Source organism: Macaca thibetana, chromosome 2 (assembly GCF_024542745.1).
Source record: "Macaca thibetana thibetana isolate TM-01 chromosome 2, ASM2454274v1, whole genome shotgun sequence".
Classification (NCBI taxonomy): Eukaryota; Metazoa; Chordata; class Mammalia; order Primates; family Cercopithecidae; genus Macaca; species Macaca thibetana.
In genome coordinates, this window is record NC_065579.1 from 24,586,183 (window position 1) to 24,610,142 (window position 23,960).

General features: G+C 36.2%; 1 protein-coding gene across 2 annotated transcripts in view; it reads right to left on the reverse strand.

Moving 5' to 3' along the window:
* Positions 1–23,960, reverse strand: part of UBE2E2 (ubiquitin conjugating enzyme E2 E2) — a 388,195-nt gene that overhangs the window by 45,287 nt on the left and 318,948 nt on the right. For both annotated transcript variants that reach the window (XM_050779516.1, XM_050779515.1), the window contains exon 5: positions 6,637–6,784. In XM_050779516.1, coding sequence (XP_050635473.1) covers positions 6,637–6,784 — 148 coding nt within the window. The remainder of the gene's footprint in view (positions 1–6,636; positions 6,785–23,960) is intronic.

Here is a 23,960-nt window from a genome sequence, read left to right on the forward strand (position 1 = left end):
AACAGTTAATGCTCCTTTTCACCAAGGCAAACTGGATGTCTGAGGAGGATATCAAATTGTTGGTTATAAATAAAGACTTGCCCACACAAAGCAGAAATACCATGGGCTCTATAGGAAATCCTTGCTTTGTCATAAAGTCATCCCTCACCTGAAGCCACCAATCCTTTCTTGGTAACTCTTTGAGTCAAGGAGGATGAATCCTTTTGACTTTTTTCACAACTAGGCAATCCAAGATCTAAGCCTACAATGGGGTAATTTCAGCTTTCCTTTCTCATTTAGTATTTCCTAGAAAATCATTCTTTGATAAAAACTGCTACGAACAAATGGATCTTTTTGTTTACATTATTATACACCAGTATTTCTTGTAAGACAAAGAAATGGTTTATTTTTACAGAATTGACAAAAAAGGGAAATAATCCTTTTAATATCACTTAAAATTTGCATTTACAAATATGTAGGGGTCAAGGTAAGCATCTCACAATTGCTATTTTCTGTTTTTTTAAACCAAATTTATGATGGTACACAATCACTTCTGTGTATCTTCTTTAATTCACAAAACAGAAATGTTCTCTTTATAACGTATATTCCCTGATTTTATTCATCCACTTAACGAGCCTTCAATTTTTCTAGAACATCAACAGTATGAATAGCATTATTTTCAAATGCATCTGACTAAGCCTATGTGAAACTTAGGGGAGGGAAGGGAGCAGTGTCTCAGGATTCTACAGATAATACTCAGCCGGAACCCGAAGGCTTTAATAAAAGTTTCGAACTTTGTTTACTCTCTTGCTATTAAAAATACCAGATTAGATTGATTAATAGCAGCTATCTAATGTTTACTTAAACAACAGGAGCGAAGTATGAACTCTATAACCACAGCTTTCCTTTTCTTTATATGAGGCGTCAGAGAAGTTAAATGACAATAACATAGAGTCTCTCTACATCCATATTTGGAAGTATTGATTAGAATGACTTTTAGAACTTAGCAGGAAATAATACAGAAGACAAGCCAACTTTTCACAAGAAAACAGTGTGAAGTTAGCTATACATTGTGCCACGTATTTCTACTTAATATTTTTCACTTTAAAAAAGTCATAGGCATCAGAAGAAATCTGGTATCTAGGTAGCCAACTGTAGTTATGGTTCTAGGAAAAAAATTCTTTTTTTTTTGTAGTCCTGCTAAAATAGTCTGCTTTGAAAACAGACTTGCCATTTTACAGGTTTACCTGAATTTCAGTTAAATAAATTGTTCTTTTCCAGTTCTCTAGTAGAATGAGACATGTAGAAGCAAGGTTCATGCTATTGTGTAAGCACTAGACTCCTACTGAGGTGTTATATGTACCTTTCATCAGTCTAGCGGCTCCCAAACTTGGTATAAATAATCTACACAAATAAAAATGTGATGAAATAATTAATCTGACTTTATGGTTCCCACCCACCAGCAGTCACTATCAATTGTAAAATTTTAATATTTGCTAACACAATTTACTACCTAATCATAATGAGTCCAAAGACAAGCAATAATAACAATCAAAGCTAAGGTATCAGAGATAATTTATGAATAAGAATTGTATTCATTGCTTAAAAAACGGGCCTTAAGTGATCAGAAACAAAAAGCCCTGATGTTGGAGACCGAAGAAGGAAACATTCTCCCCTGATGTTGGAGACCGAAGAAGGAAACATTCTCCCCTGATGTTGGAGAATCAAGAAGGAAACATTCTCCAAGCCTTTATAGATCACTATAAAAGAGCCACTGGGAGCAAATTCCTCTTTTCTTTTGCTCAGTCCATTTGAGAAGAATAAAGCTCTTACCAGTGAAGCTGCAGCTGTGCTCACCCTCAGCTTAATCACTATACAAGGCTGAAGGTTAATTAGCTGCCATTCTTAGCTCTATTTGTTGTTCTAATACAGATCTGCACACACCTAAGACTGGAGTAACCGACACTTGATTTTTATTTGAAAGGTGATGCGGGGAGAGGGAGCGGCTCATCCATCCTGAGTGCTGATGTTTGTGGGTATGCGTAGAGCATTTTCATTTGACTGGACCTGTATAGTTCTGCCCATTTGAAGACAGACAGACAAAGACTTCATGGTTGCTTATGAATGCAAGCCCCTGCTGGTCCAGGCTGCACCGCAAGGCAGCTTATGGTCGGAAGGCAGATGACAGGGCAATGAAATACACAGGCAGGGTCAGAGCCCAGACGATTCCCTCCAAGAGCAAAAGAGAGCCAAATCACGTACCGTTTACAGATTACCTTAAGTCCTCACTTAAAGGTTCTTGGAAACTGCAACTTCAAGCAAAATGACGTACTGTATGCCGCAGGAACCTAACTCTTGTTTAGATCAATTAGCCTATGGTAAATTGGTTTCATTATACATTACATTATTTCACTTAAAGTTGCAGTTTCTAAAATCCTACTGATGACATTAAACGAGGACTTATGTCACACTGTTAGTATGATTTTTAGCAACTAAAAAAATGTTATGAAGAATTTCAAACATATCCAAACACAGAATAGTATAATGAGCACCCATGTACTCATCACTCAAATTCAACAATTATAATGGTCAATCTCGGTATCTTCCATACTCCTCCCCACCTACAATCTTTCTGGATTATTTTGAACTAAATTCCATATATCAAAGAATTTTATTGGCAAATAGTCCAGTATAGATGTCTAAAAGGTAAGGACAGGTACAATTCCATTATCATGCTCAAAAATTTCTGGCAGTATTTTCTCAGTATCAAATGTTTCACTGTCAACTTTCTGACTGGCTGACAAGAGTCACACATATTTGGGGGAAATTTTTAAATGATACAATATCATAACTGAGTTTAGAACAAAACAAGCTCAAAAACACTTTAGAGAGTAATAGTAGTAGAGCAGACAAATAGAAATGGGATTAATACAATAATGCTAGATTATACACAGACTTACACACTTTTCAAGAAGGAAAAAAAGGTTAGAAATATTTCTAGCCATAACTCTGTAAATCAAGCATCAGGTAAAGGAAAACTGCTGATCTCCTAATTGTCAGGGTTCTCAGAATGATCAATTTTGTATGAGGTAAAATACCCATTTTTTAAATACGTCTGAAGACCATAATATAAGCACATTTTAAATAATTGTTAAAGAAACAGGTTTCATGTAAAGAATATTACCAAACATCTAAGGGTTTTTTTTAAAAAAGCCCACAAAATAGCAAAAACAAACTTCGAAAGATGAAATCAAACAGAACTTAAATTTTATGTGTTAAATAATGACTTGAGAAGAAAGTACTTATAAATAAGAAAGCACAGAAATTTGATTCCCCAATAGTATTCTCAACTTTGGCAATTCACAAATTAAATCATGTTTAGTGAGCAAGACTAAACTCAGAAAAAGCCAGGTAACGTCTTAACAAAGAAGAACGCTCGGTTGGGCGAGTGGCTCATGCCTGTAATCCCAGCACTTTGGGAGGTTGAGGTGGGCGGATCATGAGGTCAGGAGATCGAGACCATCTTGGCTAACATGGTGAAACCTCATCTCTACTAAAAATACAAAAAATTAGCCAGGCGTGGTGGTGGGGGCCTGCAGACCCAGCTACTCAGGAGGCTGAGGCAGAAGAATGGCGTGAACCCGGGAGGGGAGGTTGCAGTGAGCTGAGATCATGCCATTGCACTCCAGCCTGGGCGACAGAGCGAGACTCCATCAAAAAAAAAAAAAAAAAAAAAAAAAAAATGCTCTATCAGGCTCAGTAAACACCATCATGAAGTGGTGGCCTAATAACACCAGCAGTTAGATCTACCTAGACAACTGCATTGAAAACAGAATGATTATTGCTGGTGCACCCATCAACTGGCTGATAACGTTTGGACATTTGCCACCTGAGCGATAATCCTACTAAGTCAAGGTTCGGCTTTTTTCAGATTGCAAAATCCAACTGTCAATGTTGAGGTGACGGTGTTAGATACTATTCAATACTACCTTCCCAATTAAATTCAACTGAGTAGGTATTTATCAGTCATCTACTGTGGGCCCATTTGGTGTCCTAAATACTCTGGGAAATAATATCAACAACACATTACCATTTACAAATGGCTTTCATATATGCCATCTCATTTTAACCTCAGAGGAATCCAGTGATTTAGGTAGGGCTGGTACTAATCCCAATTTTATATCAAAAACTAAGCCTGTGGAAAGTTAAGTGACCATCCAACGTGATATGACTAATAAACAACGAAGCTGGTTTTCAAATCTACATCTGCTGTCTACAAATATCACGCTGATAAAGATGGGTAGTCATACCCTAAAGAATATCTGTGTCGGAATGGACCAAAAATTTTTTAAAGAGACAAGTGCAGATTACAAAAAGAGTAAGAAAAAGATTTAAAAAATAAGTTTATGTACGGATAAGAGTGAGAAAGTATTTTTTAAGTTGGTTAAATTTATATCATTATACAAGGCCAACTTTTGAGCGGACAGCATTTCTGGGTTAAAATAGCTCTACAAATTCAGTGTAGGAAAATCTTATTTATTCATATTCTATCGAACTTTTTTTGTGATAATTTGAAGACAGATTTAAGATAAACTTTAATCTAACCTAATCTTACCTACCTCTGTAGGTAAAAAACCTACAGAGATTGAAAGTGTACCAGGTAACAGTGTGAAATAAGTCCATTAAACAAAAGAATGGACATTTGACTACTTTAAAATAAACAACTCTATTTAAGATTCTAGAAGTGTCAACATTGATAAAAACAAGGTACCAATTAGGACACTTTATTTTATGTGTTAAAGTGTGACAAACTAAATGTTAGCATGTATTTTACAAGTTCCTTTCTAGTCTCATATCAGGCAGGCTGTCTCTGGTTTTATGGAACATTATTTTTAGGCTTGTTCTTACTATCAATAGCATTATTTTCAAAATTTCTTTCTTTTACTTATGTGATTCTGCTTTAGTTAGGAGAGATTTTTAAGTTTTTGCAGAATGCATTTGTAGTTTTCTGAAACACAGCAAGAAAAAAAAGAAAAACTAGTTCACTGAACAGAAGTCTGTCTGATTGCTGAGACAAGGCTCTGGTGGAATGAATCTATTCCTTTAAGCAGGAGTATCGGTAGAGAGAACAGGCTGTCATATACAGGCTTATTCAGGGTAACAGACTCTATTTCAGCTGACTCGGAGGCAAACCAGGCCAGGCTTCAAAATCACCTCAAAAAAAAAAAAAAAAAAGCCTTCCTGCAACATTACCTCCAAATGAGGTTATACACAGTCACAGACAAATGGGATTAAAATGGGAACAATAGGACTGAAAGAACAAAATCAACTTTAAGTTAGTGTAACATTATTGGACTTCACTATCTGTAGTAAAGTATGAATTAATTCAAAAAAATATTTTATAATGATCCTGCACAATTTTATTTTTTGGGCAGGCTGGGTGCGGTGGCTCATGCCTGTAATCCCAGCACTTTGGGAGGCCAAGGTGGGCAGATCACAAGGTCAGGAGACCTGCTTGGCCAACACAGTGAAACCCCGCCTCTACTAAAAGTGCAAAAATTAGCTGGGCATGGCAGTGCACGGCTGTAATCCCAGCTACTTGGGGGGCTGAGACAGCGGAATCACTTGAATCCAGGAGGCGAAGGTTGTGGTGAGCTGAGATCGTGCCACTGCACTACCGCCTGGGTAACACAGTGAGACTCCATTTCAAAAAAAAAAAAAAAATACTAATTTGCCACTTAAAAAAAAAGTTTTTATTGCTGAAAAATAAAAAAATACAAAAGCAGAAAGACTGTTATTTCTTGATGTTTTATAAAACAGCCAGGATCCTAAGCAACCCCACTGACACTCGTCATTTCCATTTGTGTAAAATTTCATGTATCTAGTGAACACAGTTTATTCTTGATTGTAGAAGAGGGAATCTCATGCAATATTTAAGCTATTAATTACTCAAAAAATATTTTTCCCACTGAGAACATCAATGAAAACCCTAGGGCTATCTTTGGAATTTTGTATTTTCTAAAATAAATCCAATGTGTAAAGAAATGGCCCAGGAATTAAGAATTTTCAGTGTTAAGCACACCGGCAAGCCATTAAGGCCTGGCTATAGATTTCTTGTTTTCTTGGGAGGTGTATTTCCTTGTTTACTTTTGGGGTATATCCTAGAACAGACCATTCAGGACCGTTCTAATAGCTTGTCGGGATGCACAGTTATTAGGATGCCAAAAAGGTCACGTTTGCATGGTGCTGCTGGTTGTTATCAGATTTAATAGCCCACATTTCTCAAATTAACATCTTCTAGTAGGCATCTAATTAACGATTAAGCTATTCAACTTGAATTTTTATTATTATTTGGCAGGACAACTTAATTCATTCTTTAAATGCACTTTCCCATTTAAAATGATTTTTCTTTTTTTTTTTTTTTTTTTTTTAACCACACTGTGCCTTTTCCTTTTTGGCAAATAATAGGTCTTAAAAACACTAATGAGAAGACCCAACTTAAAAACAATATAGTTACATACTATGAAAATGTAAAAATAATAATAGTAGTAGAAGCAGTGGTGGTGGTGGTGGTAGTAGTAGTTGTAAACAAGTTACTAAGGTCTGACATTTACATCTTGAGAAGCTCCAATTCATACCAGATTTAAAGTCTCTTACCAGGGTTGCAATCTGTAAGAAGTGAGCAGATGGAGAGGAGAACTTTAGAAATAGTTAAAGCCGGACTCCAGTTGTCCTTTAAGATGTCCAGACAGATCACGCCTTGGCTGTTAATATTACAGTGATAGATTCTTGTTCGGAAGGTAACCTACAAGAAAATGTAAAGTTATATTTTGTTAGACAAAATATGTTTATCAACAGTACCTATAGACAATTTTTGTCTGATAAGATTGTCTATTTTATCAGACAAAACAGTCCAGGCTATTGGTTTAAATACACTTGATTGTTTTCTTGGGCACATGAGATTAATCAACAGACAGAGATCATCATTTTAGAATCTGTCATTTTGGGCACAGAGGAATAAACATCAACAGCAAAGCCATGACATTCTGCTTCTTATAGAGTCCTGTTATTTAACAAACGTTTTAGGGACTGAGTTTACTTTTGATATAATTACAGGAATGTTCATGAGGAGAAATTGACTCTGACTTCTAAAAAATTTCAAAGAAAACCTTTGTTAGATTCCAGTTATTTTAAGGATTTTGTACATTTATAATATTCAAACACCAAAAAGCATGAGAGTACTAATACAAAGAAAATAAATATTATTCTATAACAGTTTTTTTTTTTTTTTTTTTAGACAGAGTTTCAGGCTGGAGTGCAGTGCCCAGGCTGGAGTACAGTGGCGTGATCTTGGCTGACTGCAACCTCCACCTCTCGGTTTCATGTGATTTTCCTGCCTCAGCCTCCCAAGTAGCTGGGATTACAGATGCCTGCCACCACGCCTGGCTAATTTTTGTATTTTTAGTAGAGACGGGGTTTTGCCATGTTGGCCAGGCTGGTCTCGAACTCCTGACCTCAAGTCATCCACCTGCCTTGGCCTCCCAAAATTCTGGGATTACAGGTGTGAGCCACCACGTCTGGCCTAGAACACAGTTTTAAAACATAAACCAAGGCATCTACATAAATAACATGCCTAGTTCATAGAACTATATTAGTATAATTATAGTAGTTATACTTTATTATATTAGTTACAATTTACTATATTAGTTATATTACTATAGTAGTTACAGTTAGTTGTAATTTAGAAACCTTTTCTTTCTTAAATTTTATTTTTAAAATGTAATATTAATGCACAGTCTTTGCCCTGTGATAGCTAGATCACCACTGTATGTTGCTTATGTGTAACTGTGAAACATAACATGTTTAAAACACTTCAACTGAAAAAAATTAAGTGCAAATCAGTTTTATAACTACTATAACTCTGTTTACAAGTGTTATGTAAGTGGCAATAAGATGTGAATACTATTAATATTATGTTCATAAATGTGCTTAAATTTTAAGTTGAAAAATACAAAAATCTCAGTGTTCTAAAGACAGTCTTTTGGTACTACATCTTAAATGCCTAGAAATGCTGAAGAAATTATAATGAACATTCTTTAAAATGCATAGCAGAATCTGCAAGGGGAATCCCCACAGTCTAGAATTAAAAGCCAAAAATTATAGTAAGTGCAACAAGCTGAGTGCGCACCTGCGATGGGTTTTGGGAAGAGGGAAGGGAGTAAAAGATGGTATTCAGTCTTAACAAAATGGAGGTTTGGGTTTTGATGCCTTCATGGAAAAAGAATATGAAATCTTAGGCCTGTATGTTACAACAGTTTAGAATTGAGCGCCCTTATATAAATTAGGAAACTGTAATGGTTAGTCTTTCAGTAAATGGATGGACTTGAAAAGATATGCCTTATGACACAGATAGCGAAGAAACTTACCAAAGAAAGCCTGGGCTCTAGACTGAGAAATGTTTTTCCTGAGAATTCTAAATCCTAGACACATATACTGTGTAAACACTAGCTAACAAAAAGAGCTTAAATGACTATATTATTATCAGGTCAGAATACGTTTAAGGCAAAAAGCATTGTTAGAAACAAAGAACTTTACTGATAAAATAAACAACTCATCAAGAAAACAGTAACAATTCTGAATCTGCTGTATCTAACAATATAGCCAAAAATATACAAAGTAAAAATCTGCAAGATTATAAGGAGAAAATGACGTATCTATAGTCAAAGAGGAACATTTTCACTACAGCAACTGATAGGTAAACCAGACTAAAGATTAGTAAGGATATTAGAGATTTGAACAACTAGATAAACAAAATCAAGGGACTGAATGAAGATAAAATCCTACACTTAATGATTAAGGAACATTTAAGAAACATTTATAAAAACTGATCACATGCTAAGCCACAAAAGAAGCTTCACATATTTCAAAGAATTGACATTATTAAGACCATAATGCAAAGTCAGAATCTACATATAAAAACATCCCCCTATCATATGTCTGGAAACAGAAAAACTCATTTTCAAATAATTCTTGGATCAAAGAAAAAATCAGTTACTATTATAGCTGAATGACAATGAAAATATTGGGTTGCCAATATCAAAATTTTGTGACTCAGCTAAAACAACTGTAAAAGAAAAATCTACAGTTTCAAATACATATATTAGGAAGGAAGAAAGATACTTAATGAGTTAAGTGTCCAACTCAGGAAGGTAGTAAGAGAACAACAGACTGAACTCCATGAAAGAAGAAATAAAGACACTAGCCTAAGTTAATGAAACACAGACTATCTTGTGATATTAAAATTTCTGTGGAGAAGGCAGAGTGCCTATTCCTTTCAGTACTAAATGAAAAGATAAAATATTTTTATGATCCCAATTTAACTAATGAGTGGCTTACATAATATTGATAATTAACCCTCAAAACAATTCAATGGGGGAAAATAATATTATTGTAAACACTTGAAAAATGATGAAACTAAGGCAAAGGAGGTTAAAGAACTGGCTCAAGATCCCACAAGTGGTAAATGGAAGCCAGAATTTGAACACAATTGTGCTGATCGAAAAGCCTATGGTCTATCCCTCAGCATCAATGCCTCTGTTCTTTTGTAAAAATGTATAATTCTGGGATAATTGTAGATTCACATGCAGTTATAACAAATAAAGAGATCCCGTATATTTTTCACTCAATTTTCCCCAATGATAACATTTTGTATAACAACAGTATATTGCAGGAAATTGACATTAATACAGTCCACTGACCCTTTTCCAGATTTCATTTTTATGTGCACTCATGCATATTAAATATATTTAGTTCTATGTAATTTTATCACATGTATAGATTCGTGTGAACACCACCAGTCAACACACAAACAACTCTACCACAAACATTCTTCATGGTACCTTGTGATAGCCATAGTTGCCTTCTCCCTTTACTTCAATTCCTGGCAACTACAACTCTGTCCTCATCTCCACAACTTTGTCATTTCAAGAATGCTATAAAAACGGAATCGTATAGTACGTAACCATTTGAAATTGGTTCTTTTCACTCTGCATAATTCCCTTAAGATCCATCCAAGTTGTTGCACGGTGTCAATAATTTGTTCCTTTCTTATTGATGAGTAGTATTCTATGGTATAGATGTGGTACAGTAGGCAGAGAGCCAGACATGAGGAGGAAAAGGGAGGCCCTGAGAAAAGGAGTCTGGAAAATCTCACACTCCAGAGATCACCCTAAACAGGTGTGCTAGATATGAACAGACAGGAAGGGAAATATCTAGGTAGAAAGGAATTCCCCTTAAGACCGTACTGACTGCTCACTCTGCCAGTTAACCTGCCAGAATGTAGCTAGATGCATGCTAAAGGGAAGAGGGCAAAGGAGAAAATTCCTGAGATACGCAGAAGCAATTCGTGTTCAACATCGGGTTCACTCGTGCATACCAATAGTAACGGAGGGTCCCACAACCTTGGGGCGGGAACTAGGTGAGGGAAAAGGCAGGGACTTAAGGCAGATGCAGAAAACTAAACAAAGTAAAAAGGTGGAGACTAAGAAAGAGGCAGGAACTTCAAGGAAAAATCTGTAATCATAAAAACCCAACACAGAACTCTCGGGGTACTGCTGGCTCACTCTCTTTCAGCAGCTCACTCTGCCTCATCTTTTCAGAGTGTACTGTCTCTCTAGATAACTCCCTGCTCTGTATTTTCCTTCAATGAATTCTCTTTTTCTGGCTAAATCAGTAGCTTGGCAGAATTCTTTCTCCAAATAAGACTAAGAACCAAACAAACAGTAATAGATGTACCAATCTGTTTACCATTTACCCACTGAAGGGCATCGGGTTTCTATGAGATTGAAAGAATCAAAATGTTTTTCCTACTCTCTCAACACAGAAGACTTCTGTGACCAAATGTGGGTGAGGAGTTTCTCCTGACAACTAATTTTCTGAGGCTAGCTGGGTGTCCCACAGTTCAACTCTGATACTATCCACCTGGATGTAGAGTCAGAACCTACAGGTTTAGGTCTCAGTCCCACAAGACTGCTTCCCACTTCAGATGCCAATCCAAGTTCTGGCTGTTATAAATTGGGGATTCCCACAATCCCCTCCTCAGGTTCAATCATTTGCGAAAGCAGTTTACACAATCCATAAATGCGTTTTACTTATCTTTACTGGTTTATTATAAAACATATTACAAAGGATATAGCTGAACAGTTAGAAGATAAGCATAAGGTAAGGTACGAGCCATAACGGGTGGGGGTGGTACAGAGTCGCCATGCCCTCTTGGGGTACAACAACCTCCGTGAGTTCAGCAACCCAGAACCTCTCTGAACCTTGTTTTTAGGCGTTTTATGGAGGCTTCATCATGTAAGCATGATTGATTTAAATCATTGGTCATTGGTGATCAACTCAACTTTCAGACCCTCTCCTCTCCCTGAGGGTTATAGGGGAGAAGGGCTGAAAGTTTCTACCCTCTAATCACATGATTGTGACATGATGGCAACCAGCTTCCATCCTGAGGCCTTCCAGGAGACCCCAGCCACCAGTCACCTCATTAGCGTACAAAAGACAGTTAACATTTCAGAGATTGCAAGGGTTTTAGTAGCTTTGTGTCAAAAATGAGACCAAATAGTATATATTTCTTATTAGAAATCACAATATTGCAGGGTTGTTTCCAGTTTTAAGCTATTACAAATAAAGCTGCTCTGAACATCTGTGTATGTGTTTTTTGTGAACATAAGTTTTTGTATCTCTCGGATAAATGCCCAAGAGTGTAATTGCTGGGTCGTATGTTAAGCTCATGTTTAGTTTTATAATAAACTGCCACACTCCTTCCCAGAGTGGTTGTACCATTTTATATTCTCACTAGCAATGTGATCCAGTTTCTCTGCATCCTTGCTAGCATTTGGTGTTATCACTGTGTTTCATTATAGCCATTTTAATGGGGTATAATGATACCTCAGTGTGGCTTTAATTTGCATTTCCTTAAATGCTAATAATGTTGAACTCTTTTTCATTTGTTTATGTGTTATCTGGATATCCTCTACAGTCTGTCACATTTTTGCTCATTTTTTATTAAAAACTTTAATAAATGTTGTTGACTTTATGTTTTAAATGCAGACATTTCATTAAAACCAAAGTATAATTGGATGAAAAATAATAAAGTTTGAGTTTGCAAAGAATCCTGTGCATTTCTGGACAGAGTTTTACACTTGAATATTTTATACCAACAATAAAAGGATCTACTTTGGTAATGATGTTTGTCAACTTCTATTCTGACAGGTGTTCATGAATTAAACCACACTGAATTAAACAGACAGACTGACTGTTCCAACATGTTCTAGTGTCAGAGACTCCCACAACTACCACCTTTTGAAGCTGGAAACAAAATCTTGATTCCTAAGTTTTAAGAAGTGTTATGCGTTTATCTATTGAAATGTAACCGATCTCCTCTTTGGGGGTTCTGCCATCGTATTCCTACTTCTTTACTATACTTGCAGTAGGACCTCCTCATGAAACTGGGAATTACTCATGAAAGTATTATCTTTCAACTGATGTCCAAAGCAGTGCCTGGCAGACAGAAACAGCCCACTGTTTGCTGAACAAATGCTAACACACCACAGGCTCGTCGTCTCTGAGGGGCTACAACCTCTCACTGTTTTTTAGGTAAAAGAGCATTTGAGAACCGTACGTTAGGAGTAAAAGCTGGAAGCCTAGAGAATATCCTGAGGAAGCAGAAGACCTCTTTAACATTTTTCTGTCCCATGTTCCTTTACTAAATTTTCCTACAGGTTATGATATTATTTCACAAGGGGCTTCATACAGGCTAAACTAATAATAAAAATGATAAATTTAGTAAGCATTCAACATGTGCCAGGCACTCCAATATAAACATTTTTATTGCTGCTACTTCCTATTTAAATGTTAAAAGAGAACCTAAGAAATGAGTGGTCTGGCCACATCAGCAAACATGTTCTACAATCAAGGTAAAAACTTGCTAATAAAAGCTCTTGAAGCAGCCAGCATTCTCTTCCAGACCTTATCAACAAACTAGGGAAAATGAGAAAGAATACTTGTAAACTGATAAGAAATTGTCTGCAGTCCTTAGATATTAGTGATTCAGAAATAGGAAATAATATTTTTAATAGTGACAAATAGCAAAGAATTTGCCACTGCCAGAAGGAGAATTTTAGAGGCTGAGAAAGCAAGTCTTCCCACCTCTTAACCTACAAGACGACTCCGATCTCTGACTCAATTTTCCAGAAAGCCCATCACACTATCTTGTTCAGGGGGCTGGGCAGCTATGCATCCTTCACATCATGTTGCTGACAAGCGAATGATAAAAAATGACCATAAAGCAAACTGCACTTCCACTGCAGGGGTTAATACCCGCTGAGTTCTGTGTATCAAACTAGTGATGCCCACATTAGCATTTATAGCTGTATTTGAAGCATAGCTCAATAACTGATGTTTACAATGACAGCCACCATTTCTCAGTAATAGGTAAAGTTATATTGAGAATAACAGTTTTCAAAGGCAGGGAGGAGAGCACCTTTTGGAACATTTTCCACACAAAGGAAATTTTAAAAATATGACTTGGATATAGCGATATAGAAGACATGTATTTAGAATGGCTAATTCCCAAATGACCCTGGATAAGAAAGGTTTTAATGTATGTGTGATAAACACACACCCAACACCTGCATGTGTGTGTACACATGTGCAGTAGATGGAATGATGCCCTCCTGCCCCAAAGATGTCCACATCCTAATTCCTGGAACCTGTGAATGCTACCTCACATGATAAAACAGCCTTGTGATCAGGTGGAGAATCTTGAGATGGGGGTGATTATCCTGGATTATTTAGGTGGGCCCAATATAATTACAAGGGTACTTTAAGAGAGAGGCACGAGGATCAGGGTCAGCAGTAGGGGGTGTGATGAGTGATGTGAGGAAGGAGCCATGAGCCAAGGAATGTAGTTGGCCTCTAGAAGCTGAAAAAGGCAAGGAAAGGGGATTTTCCCTTAAAGCCTGGAGAATGAACTCAGCCATGCTAATACCTTGATTTGAGTCTTCTGACCCACAGAACTATAAGATAATAAATTCATACTGTTTCAAGCCACTAAGTTTGTAACAGCAGCAACAGGAAACTAATAAAGTGTGTGTGTGTGTGTGTGTGTCTGTGTGTATCTATATCTCCCAGCTGTCTCATTACTTTCTTTTAAAAGGTACTTAAAAATGAAGCTGTGCATTTCTGTACTTCACAGAATCATCTCTCCTTAAAAACAATTCTAGAAAGAGTTAACATTCTTTATGTTGACTAAAGCATAAAAGAACGCAGTAGCATTCTTGGATAACTGCTACTCTGAGCCTCTATTTCCTAACAAAACAAGATGCTTAGATTATTTCTAAGGTTTATTCTAGTTCCATGATCCATGAGTTGTACCGTGGAAAGAATATATGGGTTTGGGAGTTAGTTGACTTGGGCAGGAATTCTCCTTTTGGATGGGTCACTTAACATCTTTGAGATTCAGTTTCTTCATCCATAAAATGGGGAAAATAACAGTTATACTCATAGTAGCTGTGAAGACTGAAGTCCACAAATGGTTCTAATAGCCTGCCTGGCACTCAGCAGGAATACAATGAGTATTAGTTCTTCTTCCCCTCTCTTACATCCCCTAGTTACTAGTTATAAGATTAACTGAGAATGCATCACTTTAAGGTATAGGCAAGACTCCATATATAAATAAAAAGTGATTTTGTAAGAAGAGAGACATCACGAAAGGCATAAATATAAAAAAAATTTTAATATAGTATTTCTGACAAACTGATTCTAAACACAGTTTAGAAAGATGTTAAAAAGTAAACAACTCCAAGATGAAAAATTATTCTGATAACATTCAAAATAATTTAAAATAATTTTTCAATGATAATGTTTTCCATCAATTTTTCAAAAAATCTGATAAGCAGATAAATGGTGCCTTGCTTTTACAGAGGAAATATGCAATCAGTGAGAAAATTCTTTTTAAAAATACTTGTCCATGGAGAACCCCACTCCCCATAAATACTTGAAGGCCCATGTGATGAATCAGTAAATCATGTAACAAAGCTCCAAAACAGTATGGTTAACATTATTAGGCTCACTATGACTCTACAGTTTATTTAAACAGGTTGTTAGTATACATTAAAAAAAAAAATCCCCTCTTTGAGATTTCAAGTGCTCTTTTCTTAAAACCAATTTAAGAGCACTGCACCGATAACTAACATACACCCTAAAATTAATTTTTTATTAGTGACACAGTAAAAACTGGAAAAACTCATTATAAGTGAGGGAATAAATCCTGAAAAATATGTATATCTAAGAAATACACATTAGCAAAACAAAACACCACCCCCGACCCCACAGGAATATTGTCTGGCCCTTGAATAACTGGCAGTGAAGGAACTGAAATTAAACATCATCTGAAAACCATAACGCATAAAGATGACACCTATCCAGCTGTGAATACTAACTACATGCTACAGCATGCTACAGGATAGGACTATCTTTTAGCTTTCAAGTACAATTCAAATGATTAAAAACAAAAGACCTTTATCCCACAGACATTTACATTGAAAAAAGTCTTTCTCAGTTTCCTTTTATGTATAAATGTAGAAAAACATGCAACTAGAAAATTTTCCCCATCATGAGTAGCAAATCTCTTAGAAGACTGGGAGCATCTTATTCAATTCTCAGTGCTGTTTCCTACAATACAGCAAATTACTCTCAACTCCTACAAGGCAGGATGCTTGGCATGACTTGATGAGGGACCAACAGATTCCTTCTTTTGCAATTTATAAAAATTCAGTTTATATAGAATGCTTCTGGAACATACCTATAATGAATAACGTTCATTGGTTCTTTTCCAAATTTTTTTTTTAAATTAGTGACTTCTTTCATTATATTTCAGATTTCTTTTTTTTAATCTTTACACAATTATTTTGTTTCTTGACTTTTTTTTTTTTTTTTTAAGTTTCAGAGATGGTATTCCAGCGGATTCTCCTTAATGGTAGATTGTATCATGGTACAGATAGTAATCTCTGAGTGTGAGTTCATCCTCAGTGGGCATTTTCTTTCTTTCTATAGAAGTCTCGGCCGGGCGCGGTGGCTCAAGCCTGTAATCCCAGCACTTTGGGAGGCCGAGACGGGCGGATCACGAGGTCAGGAGATCGAGACCATCCTGGCTAACACGGTGGAACCCCGTCTCTACTAAAAAATACAAAAAACTAGCCGGGCGAGGTGGCGGGCGCCTGTAGTCCCAGCTACTCAGGAGGCTGAGACAGGAGAATGGCCCGAACCCGGGAGGCGGAGCTTGCAGTGAGCTGAGATCCAGCCACTGCACTCCAGCCTGGGCGACGGAGCGAGACTCCGTCTCAAAAAAAAAAAAAAAAAAAAAAAAAAAAAAAAAAGAAGTCTCAAGTGCTTTGGATTGTGGAATATTTTGCGTTTGCATCTTCATGGGCCTCAGGTTACACTAGTTTGAGACTAGACTGTACCATATATGTCAAAACATAAGGCGTATAATCACCCCTTAGGAAAAGAAGAGCTGATTTAGATTCAAATCGTCATAGAAGTTTCCTATAGATGACATCTCAATTACTTTCTTTTGAACGAGATACTATCTGGTAAAGACACAGTTGCCTGAAACCAGCTCAATCAATGCTTGTTTGGCATGCATATAGAGGTTTCCTTCCGCAATGGATTAAAAAAAAGTGGAGGGGTTCAGAAATTAAACAAAGCTCTAAGAGTACAAACTCACTATTTGAAGGCTTAGACTTTAATAAGCCTTTAAAAAAATCACTTAAAAAAGCAAAACAGAAATTTAAAACAAGGAATTTTAAAAATAAGCTGGTTATGGCCGGGCGCGGTAGCTCACGCTTGTAATCCCAGCACTTTGGGAGGCAGAGGCCAAGGCGGGTGGATCACGAGGTCAGGAAATCGAGACCATCTTGGCTAACACGGTGAAACTCCGTCTCTACTAAAAATGCAAAAAACTAGCCGGGCGTGGTGGCGGGCACCTGCAATCCCTGCTACTCCAGAGGCTGAGGCAGGAGAATGGTGTGAACCCGGGAGGTGGAGCTTGCAGTGAGCTGAATTAGGCCACTGCACTCCAGCCTGGGCGACAGAGCAGGACTCCGTCTCCAAAAAACAAAACAAAACAAAACAAAACAAAAGCTGGTTATAAGTTTTCTACGAATGAGTTTTTGTGCCTTAGGACAAGTTATCCAATAACATAATTACATATAGATTTAAAAACAGCTATTCCACCAAACAACTGTGGTGGAAATAAAGATAATCTGGTATCTAAACTTAAACAGGTACACAAATGATCATTTAAACATTCCCACTGCTTTAATTCATTAGGCACATACACAATAGGTGCTCAATCAATGCTGGGGGTTGCGGGGTACAGGGGGATCCATCAAAACCAGAACCCAAAGCTTTCTTGGTTTAATCTTCCTTCTAGAGCAGGGGTGTCCAATCTTTTGGCTTCCCTGGGCAACACTGGAAGAAGAATCGTCTTCAGCTACATATAAAATATACTAATGACAGCTCATGAACTGAAACAAAACAAAACAAAAACAAAAACCTCATAATGTTTTAAGGAGGTTTATGAATTTGTGTTGGCCTCATTCAAAGCCATCCTGGACCCGGATTGGATGAGCTTGTCCCAGAGGCATCAGTCTCCCCCAAATCAGGTACTAGAACAATTGCTCTTGAATAACAAACTTAACCATTACGTGGGGCTATGTTGATCCAACAGCACTTACATATCAATTAGTACTGTCCATAGAAGATAATTTAACAGCTGTCCAAAGGACCAACATCTCTTAGACAAGATGATTCATTTCTGGCTTTAGAACTGCAAAACTGTGTCATACATAACAACAATTAATTAGGAAGCACAACAGCTGAGATACCTAATGGATTCCATGTAAAGCATATAATAAATGGCCGACCAGATAACACTTGCTGTTTAACTAAAGACAGTGACATAAACATAAACAGAAGGAGAATGCCTTTTTTCCTTTCTTTTATTTACATTTTTTATAGGTCTCACACTCCCCAAGGCAATTCTGTGAGACGTAGCATATTTACAAATTTGATAAATGTAAAATGAAAATAACGTACAGGATTACTTCATCTTTCAGGAAAGAAGTAATACATTTTATGTTTATAGATATATGAAGTGTCAGTTATTTATTTTAAGAGATCAATAATCCAATTCACATACAACATAATACAAAGTATTAACTAGCCAGAAATGATGATTTAGTTTTTCATACAGCCTACAAAAGTGTAGAAGTAAACTATATTTAAACATGATATAAAATAAAACATGGGCTGGGCTTGGTGGCTAACACCTGTAATTCCAACACTTTGGGAGGCTGAGCAGTGGGGATCACTTGAGGCCAGAATCTGAGACCAGCCTGGGCAACAAAGCAAGATCCTGTCCCTACAAAGAAATAAAAAACTATCCAGGCATGGTTGTGTGTGCCTGTATTACTAGCTACTTAGGAGGCTGAGGTAGGAGGGCAGCTTGTGCCCAGGAATATGAGGCTGTAGTGAGCTATGATTACGCTATATACTCTAGCCTGAATGACAGAGACTCTGTGTCTCTAAAACTAATAAAAATATAGTAAAACAATGACTGATTGTTAATGATACAGTAAATTTATAGCTATTATAGAGTTGGCCAAATGCCCACTCTTTTGGTTGAATGCTATGTGTGTAACACACAAAAGAGACACTCTTTGAAAGTAGCAGAGTATTCACAGATACTATAAAAATTTCCAAACTTCGTATGCATACTCGAGGGTAATATTTTTTCCCTATGTTTTTACCATAAAGTTAAAAATACCACATGTATAAACAGTAAGTTGTAACCAAAAATGATAGTAATAATTAAAATAGCTACCAATAATGCCATGTTTATGTGCCACACACTATCCTAAGTGACTTGCATTTATTACATAATTTAATCTTCACACTCATCCTGTAAGGTAGATACTATCATTATTAAGAAACAGACACAGGTTGAGAGGAATTCAAATCCTCACAGTAGAGTCAATTCCAATACTAAGCAAAAAGTTTATAAGGAAAATACAAAATAATCAAAGACAAATGAAAACCCTACACCCCCAAAGTTTTTTTTAATTAAAGAAAATGACAGAAAAAATAATAAAGAAAATTATGTAAATTCCAGATCTCAATAGTTTGACTTTAGACAGCAAAGCTAATGACACAGGGATTCAACAGGTTTCTCAGATCGAGTTCTGACAAAATGAACATGCATGTAAAGTGACTAGCAAAGAGAAGAAATGTTAATGATATTCATGGCTGGGTGTGGTGGTTCAGGCTCAGCCTGGGAGTTAAGAGACCTGCATGGGCAACATGGTAAAACTCCATCTCCATGAAATAATTAAAAAAAAAAAATTAGATGGGCATGGTGGCATGTGTCTGTAGCCCTAGCTAGTCAGAAGGTTGAGGAGAGAAGATTATTTGAGCCCAGGAAGTTAAGGCTACAGTGAGCCATGATTGGCTACTGTACTCCAGTATGGGCAACAGAGCGAGACCCTGTCTCAAGAAAAAAAAAACAAGAAAAACCTCACAAATACATATTCACTATTATTATTGTGAGATTACTAAAGGCAAAAAACCCTAAGTCAGTTAAAAAAGTAAACAAATGTTTTAACATGATTTGAAAACTCTCACTTAACATGCATAATCTTTGAATAACTTAAATCTCAGCATACAGAATATTCTAGTGAATATTCTTTAAACATCCATGCAGAACAGATGTAGTGAACTAACCTGATACTCATAATATTGTACACTGAAAGTAACAGCTAACCAGGAAGCATACTTGAAAAATAAAAAAGGGTACTTTCATTAAACATCTGAATGTTTTAGTTTTATAACAAGCATGACTAATACTATGTGATGATTTGAATTAGATTCTAAAATAGAAATAATGGCAATGTATAAGCATTTGTTATAAAGGAATAAAATAGCAAAAAAAAAAAAAAAAGTGCATTTAATTTTCCAAGCTAGTTATTTCTATTTGAGAATGTGCTAATTCTTGCTTGATATATGACCCCCTTGCAACCAACCTGATATACAAATATCGGTTTACTTAAAAATGGTTAGAAAAAAAGATTGGAGTCTTAGGGAAGGAGTGAAGGAGTGGATGTTGAATGACAAACTGAGGAGCTGGTCTCTTACCCTGTAGTTTTTGATTAGGAGAATGCCATGATGAAAGGGGTGTTTTAGGGATTTGAAACAGGATTGTTGCATGATGTTCGTTCTTAAACTAGCCTCTTGTGGAACAAATGCTTTGTGGTAGTTGACACTAACTTATTCCCAAATTCACAAAACGGCTTTTATATGATTAATACCATTTTCTTTGAATATTGTCTTAACAGCTGACCAAACCAAGAAAGAAATGAATATGTGTGAAACAGAAATAAGGGAGGGACAGATGGAGAAAACATGGGCAACACAATCCTGAATCTGAAGCAGGGACAGATGAAAAAAGGGACAAGGCACTGCAGGCACAGAGCAACCAGAACTTACTAAAAACCGGTTCCCATCAAGCCTGCACCACTTCCTGGAACCCACTGTGGAGAAGATCAGAGAGGGGAAAGGAAGGCAGCAAATACATGAGAAGAGCCAAAGGTAAGCCTTCTGACTCTTCAGGTCAAGGCATCCTTGTAAGGATGGATCTAAGTTTCCTTCCTCACTGTAAAGGTAAACTAGTTCACAGCTCATTTCAAGAACTCCAGAGTCCTCTTTTTGCCTTCATGGCAAGCATTCAAGAATTACTTTTTAGTCTCACTGAAGGAATACGTAGTATTATGAGGAATATCTTAAATTTAATTTTTATCTAATGGTAACTACATGGGTTTGTTTTCCACTTAAATTTCCATGCCTAATTTTCTTTTATCCCAGGCAATCTCTCTCCTCTTCTGTTCTTCTCTATTCCCCACCTGTCCATATCTAATCTCTGCTACCACTCTATGATTTCTGACATGATTTCTTCAGTCTCTATTTCCACCTTCTAGGTTATCTTGCTTCATTCACATTCCAAGGCTTCTAAAGCCTGTTCTTTTGGGTTTATCTTTTCCCATCCAATATTCTCTGTAAGACTACTGCCCTAAAAAAAAAAAATGGGTTAATTTTCCTTACAGCTGATAGAAATGTATCTGATAGAAACAAGGAAAAAGAAAAAAGGAAGAGTGGGGAGTAGGGGGAATAAAAATGATTCAGAATTGTGTGAAAAAAAAAATTCCCATTTTCTAATGTTCTATTCCTGTTTCTTGAATCTCCTGTCCCTAAAAGAGATCTGAAGTACTATCTTAAATAAACACTCTAGGCTGCTGTTTTCCTTTTCCTATAATTTGCAACATTTATCTTTGAAATTTTCTATCTAGTAGAAAATTGTCTGCTGTGGTATAACAATACCACCTTTTAAAAGCAAACAATTGCACCACATATGGCTTTTTAAATAAATAGTGCCAACTTCATTTTACAAAACTGATAGTTATATGTACAGCTAAATAAAGATTTCAGAAATACATTTTTTGTAGACAGGCTAGCAAAAATGTTTATTTACAAAGGGAACAAATTTATATAAGGACAGGGATTATCTCTGATACTGATTTTTATCCCCTCTAGGAAAGAGTAGAATATTGACATGTATTTGTTCAATAAACAAATTAACTGGAAAAACACAGAATATTTACATTTGAAAGGAGGCCACACATACCATAATTAAAAATGATGATTGAGAGCTTCTGATGTTTCAACAGGTAGGTTTACAGTGCCTTTTTTTTGGGAGTCTGAGATAGGAGGTGTCAATGGACTGTGTAAAGCTTATAAAGGGAAATGTGCTTTGTCATTCAAATTTTGACTTAGGGAAATTTAAAAACTCTTGTGATTAGTATTTTAGTCGATAGAGATTATAAATCTTAAACATTAATTTCAGAGTTGAGATTTTAAATATTTCATTAATTCTTCATATTAGAAAATAAAACTCATAGAAACTCCAGAAGCATGGTACATATCACTACATTGTGTCTACTTCAAATAAATAGTTCAAAGAATTTAAAAAGCTGGGATGTCTGGGTAGAAAAGACTAACTATGCTTTTTTCCTTTAAAAGAAGATTCATGGACTTTTGTTCTGACAATATTAGAAGAATGTACTTTCTTCAAAAGCCTGTATTGGTCAGTGTTTCATTTATTTCCTCCTTTTTTAGTCAAAATTATCTAGTGGTATTAAAGGACAGAAATCATCAGTTTTGTTTGAAGTAAAAACTAATATATCATCATAGTAAAGTGGTTATGTTCATCACGAAACTGATGTGTTCTAAGGTATTTAAGGACACATATCTAGAGGTCCCACAATTATAACAGATGGATGGCTTTAGTTAGATGTTGTAAAACTCTAAAATAATAAGACTTATTTCTCAGGTATGTACTTAAAACCTGTATCATTACTTTATATAGTCAAATAGTAAAATACTTTTGGCCTGGTTGGAAGTAACATCCTTTATTGGCCATAAAAATAAATCTATTAAAAAGGTTAAGAATAGAGGATACAATAATAAATCTTTTTATCCAAATTTCTAATTATTACACTTTCACTATTAAAAATATTTAAGAATTATGCCTTCACTTTGATATTATACTGCAGGAACAGTATTTTCTAAACACTGTTGACTGATGTAACATACATCTGCTTACTTTATAATGAGCCTAGTGGAGGAATAAGATTTTTTTGTTATATATAGTGCTGGTATGAGAGTCTGTTGCCATAGTGTTATTAAGCTTTTCTTCTCTAATACCAACTGAGTAAGGTAAAAACATTATCTCTTTCAACAATCTGTTTTGCAGATTTGGTTCACAGTTATAATGCAATTTCACTGAAGTAATCTCACAAACTCAAGTTTCATGCACTGCTCTAAGAAGGTGCTTTAAATATTTTTATAACAAACAGTGCTATTGCTCTGATACATATTCTTTCTCTCCCTAATATTTTTGCTTGTATTTGTTGCTTCACACAATCTTTTGAGGAAAAAAAGTTGTTCTTAAACTATGTATCTAGAAATACAGTAATAGAACAGTGAAACTGGTATCCAAGATACAATTGTTTCTGAATTTCCACTTGCAGGTTAGCTTTCAAAGCATACACATGGACTTCACCATCTTTTTTGCGGTGTAATGACGTAAGAAATGTTCTCTTAAGAAACATTAATCTGGTTGCTTCTTTTTAATTTTTGTTTTGTTTTTTAGAGACAGGGTCTCCCTCTGTTGCCCAGGCTGGAGTGCAGTGGCATGATTATAGCTCACTGCTATCTCCAACTCCTGGGCTCAAGCAACTCTTCTGCCTCAATCACCTGAGTAGCTGAGACTACAGGTGTGAGCTACCATGCCTGGCTAGTTTTTTTTCTTTTTTTTTTTGTAGAGCTATGATCTCACTATGTTGTTCAGGCTTGTCTTGAACTTCTGGCCTCAAGTGATCCTCCCACTTCAGCCTCTCAAAGTGCTGGGATTATAGGCATGAGCCACTGCACCGTGCCCTTTAAAATTTTATACCACTTTTATCTTCTATGTTTTTAATTAATGAGAATGTATTAAAATTTCAAGTGTCTCTCTAATTTTTACAGGGAGTATATGCTGGTTATACACCCATACTAATCAAATTGCCAGGAGGAGATGGTATCCATGTCTGAGGAGGAGGGAGGGCTTGTATTTTTCATATTTAAAAACACTGTCATTCTGTAGCTTGATAAACCTATCTTCTCTCTCCTCCCTATTGAAATTCTATCATTCATCATGGCCCAGCTGAATAATACTTCCTTAAGAAAGCTTTCCCTGCCACTGTCTGTTCAACAACAGTGCTCCAAATGTTAGGTATTTACATGTGTGCGCATACCTGCAGGAGGACATA